Source organism: Carlito syrichta, unplaced genomic scaffold (assembly GCF_000164805.1).
Source record: "Carlito syrichta isolate Samal-C Ts95f unplaced genomic scaffold, Tarsius_syrichta-2.0.1 Scaffold314091, whole genome shotgun sequence".
Taxonomy (NCBI): domain Eukaryota; kingdom Metazoa; phylum Chordata; class Mammalia; order Primates; family Tarsiidae; genus Carlito; species Carlito syrichta.
This window is the reverse complement of record NW_007258187.1, coordinates 77,576-79,640: the sequence shown is the minus strand read 5'-3', so window position 1 is coordinate 79,640 and position 2,065 is coordinate 77,576. Positions and strand designations below refer to the sequence as shown.

Here is a 2,065-nt window from a genome sequence, read left to right as displayed (position 1 = left end):
TGGGGCCAGAAGCTAGGAGGTAACCAGCTAAGGAAGGGCTCATGTATGATAAGATGAGGTTGAGGCTGGAGGAGAGGAGAAGGAGACCCCCAAGAGCTCTCTCTTGAATTCTAGCTCCCCTCTTAACACCTGTTCCCTGAGAGCTCTGGCCTCTTCCACTGCTCAAAGATCATCTACTTTAAACCGTCAGTCTACCCAGGAAAAGCAAGGAGCCTGAGGAATTGCTCCAGAAACACAGAACAATTCAGTGGAAAGGTTGGCTTCCCAGCTTATTAACCTGGCTCCAAAGCCAAAACAAGGGCCTCTGGCACCCAGATGGGTATACTGTTGGGAGACAGTTCCTGAGAGAAAAATGGAGGCAGAAACAACTTTCCAAATACTATTTACTTCACTGAAACCTGGAGACAGGCAGGGAAAAGGCATGTCGATGTCTGGGACATCGAGCCTAGGAGTGCACGTTGACAACGGCGACATACAGGGCCAAGGTGCTGAGGGCCAACAGCCCTGTTACCACTGCTCGGGCCAGCAGTGCTGTCCAGCTGCCCAGGGAGCAGAGGTGGACGAAGGTCCTATGGGGAAACACCACAATGAGAGAAGGCAAATAGATAGCCCACCCTCATTTGAACCCAACCTCAAACCCCACCCAGCTCACTCCATGACAAAGGCCTTGTAGACACTAAGGAACATCAGCAGGAGGACGGCTGGCCGGAAGGTGTGGTACAGGTCATAGCGTGTTATCATCCAGACCTGGGCAGACGCGATGATGTAATGGACCTGGAGGGAGGCAAAAAGTTGGCGCCAGGCCTCTAGGAGGTGTGTGACTACCAGTAAAAAGATGTATGTGGAGGAGAGTAGGACTGCGTACCAGACTGATGTTGGAGTCGATGCTCATCTGGATGTATTTCCAGTCAAACTCAATGCCCCGGGCTCCGACCCAGAGGGGGATGCAGCTGAGGAAGGCAAAGGAAGGGATTCTCCAGTACTCAAACACCCTCAGCACCCAGACTCTGAGCCCCCACCCGCCAGCACCCCCGTGGAACCCGGGTGTCCTTTCTCAGGAGTCTGGGCACACACCGGGACATAATGAGCTCGGCGGTGGCCCAGCCCAGGGCAGCAACCATGATCTTGTACTCCCCCTTGCCGGCATTCCGAGACATGACAAGGTTTAGGCCTATCAGGTCTGCCACATCCACGCTGGCCTTCATGAACTCCTGTGGGTCAGGTTGAGGCTTAAGTAAGCATAGGGGCCAGTGGTCTCCACTCCTGCGCTCCCTCCCCCACCCCTGACCCACTCACCCCAATGAAGTCATAGATGCCACCTTCCCAGGTGGGAAAGAAAGTGGCCAAGAACAGCATCTGAGAACGGAAAGCAGAAACAGGTCACCTCAAGGCTAGGCAATAAACCACGTGGGTTTGTGGGAAGTTGTGTATGTGGAGAGTAGGACACTGAGGTTCTGGGGGCCACCTAGGAGAGGGACCACCAGACGATGGCAAGATTACTGGTCCCTAGGGGGCTGGAAGTCTGAGTTCTGTCGTGATCACAGAGAATCTTGAGTGAGGTATGCAGGTGCCGGGGTGGCTATTTGGGCGGTATCAGCAGCCCCGAGTGACATCCTGGGATTAGTCACCGCTTAACCGTACTAAAGAACCGTAGCCAACCATACGACTGAAGTTTTCTCAGTTTTTCTAAGTGCTACGCAAAAGTTGCTTCTAGGCCTCTTCTCAGGTTCCGCCCCTTCTAAAGCCCGTCCTCCGCGGGTGTTCTGGAGCCGTCCCCAAGCGGAGTCCCGAGGGCGTGCACCGTGGGGGGCATGCGGCGGAGGCGGGTCCCTGCGTCTGGAGAGCACGGGGGCCAGACACGTGGGTCTTGGGCGGCCCTCACCTTGCATAGCTGCACAAAGAGGTAGGTGACTCCGGCCTGGACGCATTTCCAGAAGGCGTTGTACTCGGACCTGGAGAAGCGGGCCAGGTGAGCTGTCCGCCCGAGCCCCGCGCCCCCTCCGCCCCGAGCCCGCCCCGCACTCACAGGCCGCTGCACTTGTACGTGATGAAGTAGGGGAAGTAG

At 56.2% G+C, this 2,065-nt stretch overlaps 1 protein-coding gene across 1 annotated transcript; it reads right to left on the bottom strand.

Moving 5' to 3' along the window:
• Positions 1-366: 366 nt before the first annotated feature.
• TMEM147 (transmembrane protein 147) lies at positions 367-2,059 on the bottom strand. Its single transcript, XM_008070990.1, has 7 exons — positions 2,027-2,059; positions 1,883-1,952; positions 1,297-1,356; positions 1,075-1,211; positions 866-950; positions 653-774; positions 367-569 (listed from the first exon to the last, which is right to left on the bottom strand). The coding sequence occupies exons 3-7, from the start codon at positions 1,354-1,356 to the stop codon at positions 446-448; spliced, it is 528 nt and encodes a 175-aa protein (XP_008069181.1). The 5' UTR covers positions 1,883-1,952; positions 2,027-2,059; the 3' UTR covers positions 367-445.
• Between the last annotated feature and the right edge of the window lie 6 nt (positions 2,060-2,065).

Excerpts from the sequence above, each read along its gene's own strand:
- TMEM147 (XM_008070990.1), bottom strand. The coding sequence starts at position 1,356 with ATGCTGTTCTTGGCCACTTTCTTTCCCACCTGGGAAGGTGGCATCTAT. Across the intron at positions 1,212-1,296 it reads GCATCTATGACTTCATTGGG|GAGTTCATGAAGGCCAGCGT; the intron begins GTGAGTGGGTCA and ends CCTGACCCACAG. Across the intron at positions 775-865 it reads TCGACTCCAACATCAGTCTG|GTCCATTACATCATCGCGTC; the intron begins GTACGCAGTCCT and ends GCCTCCCTCCAG.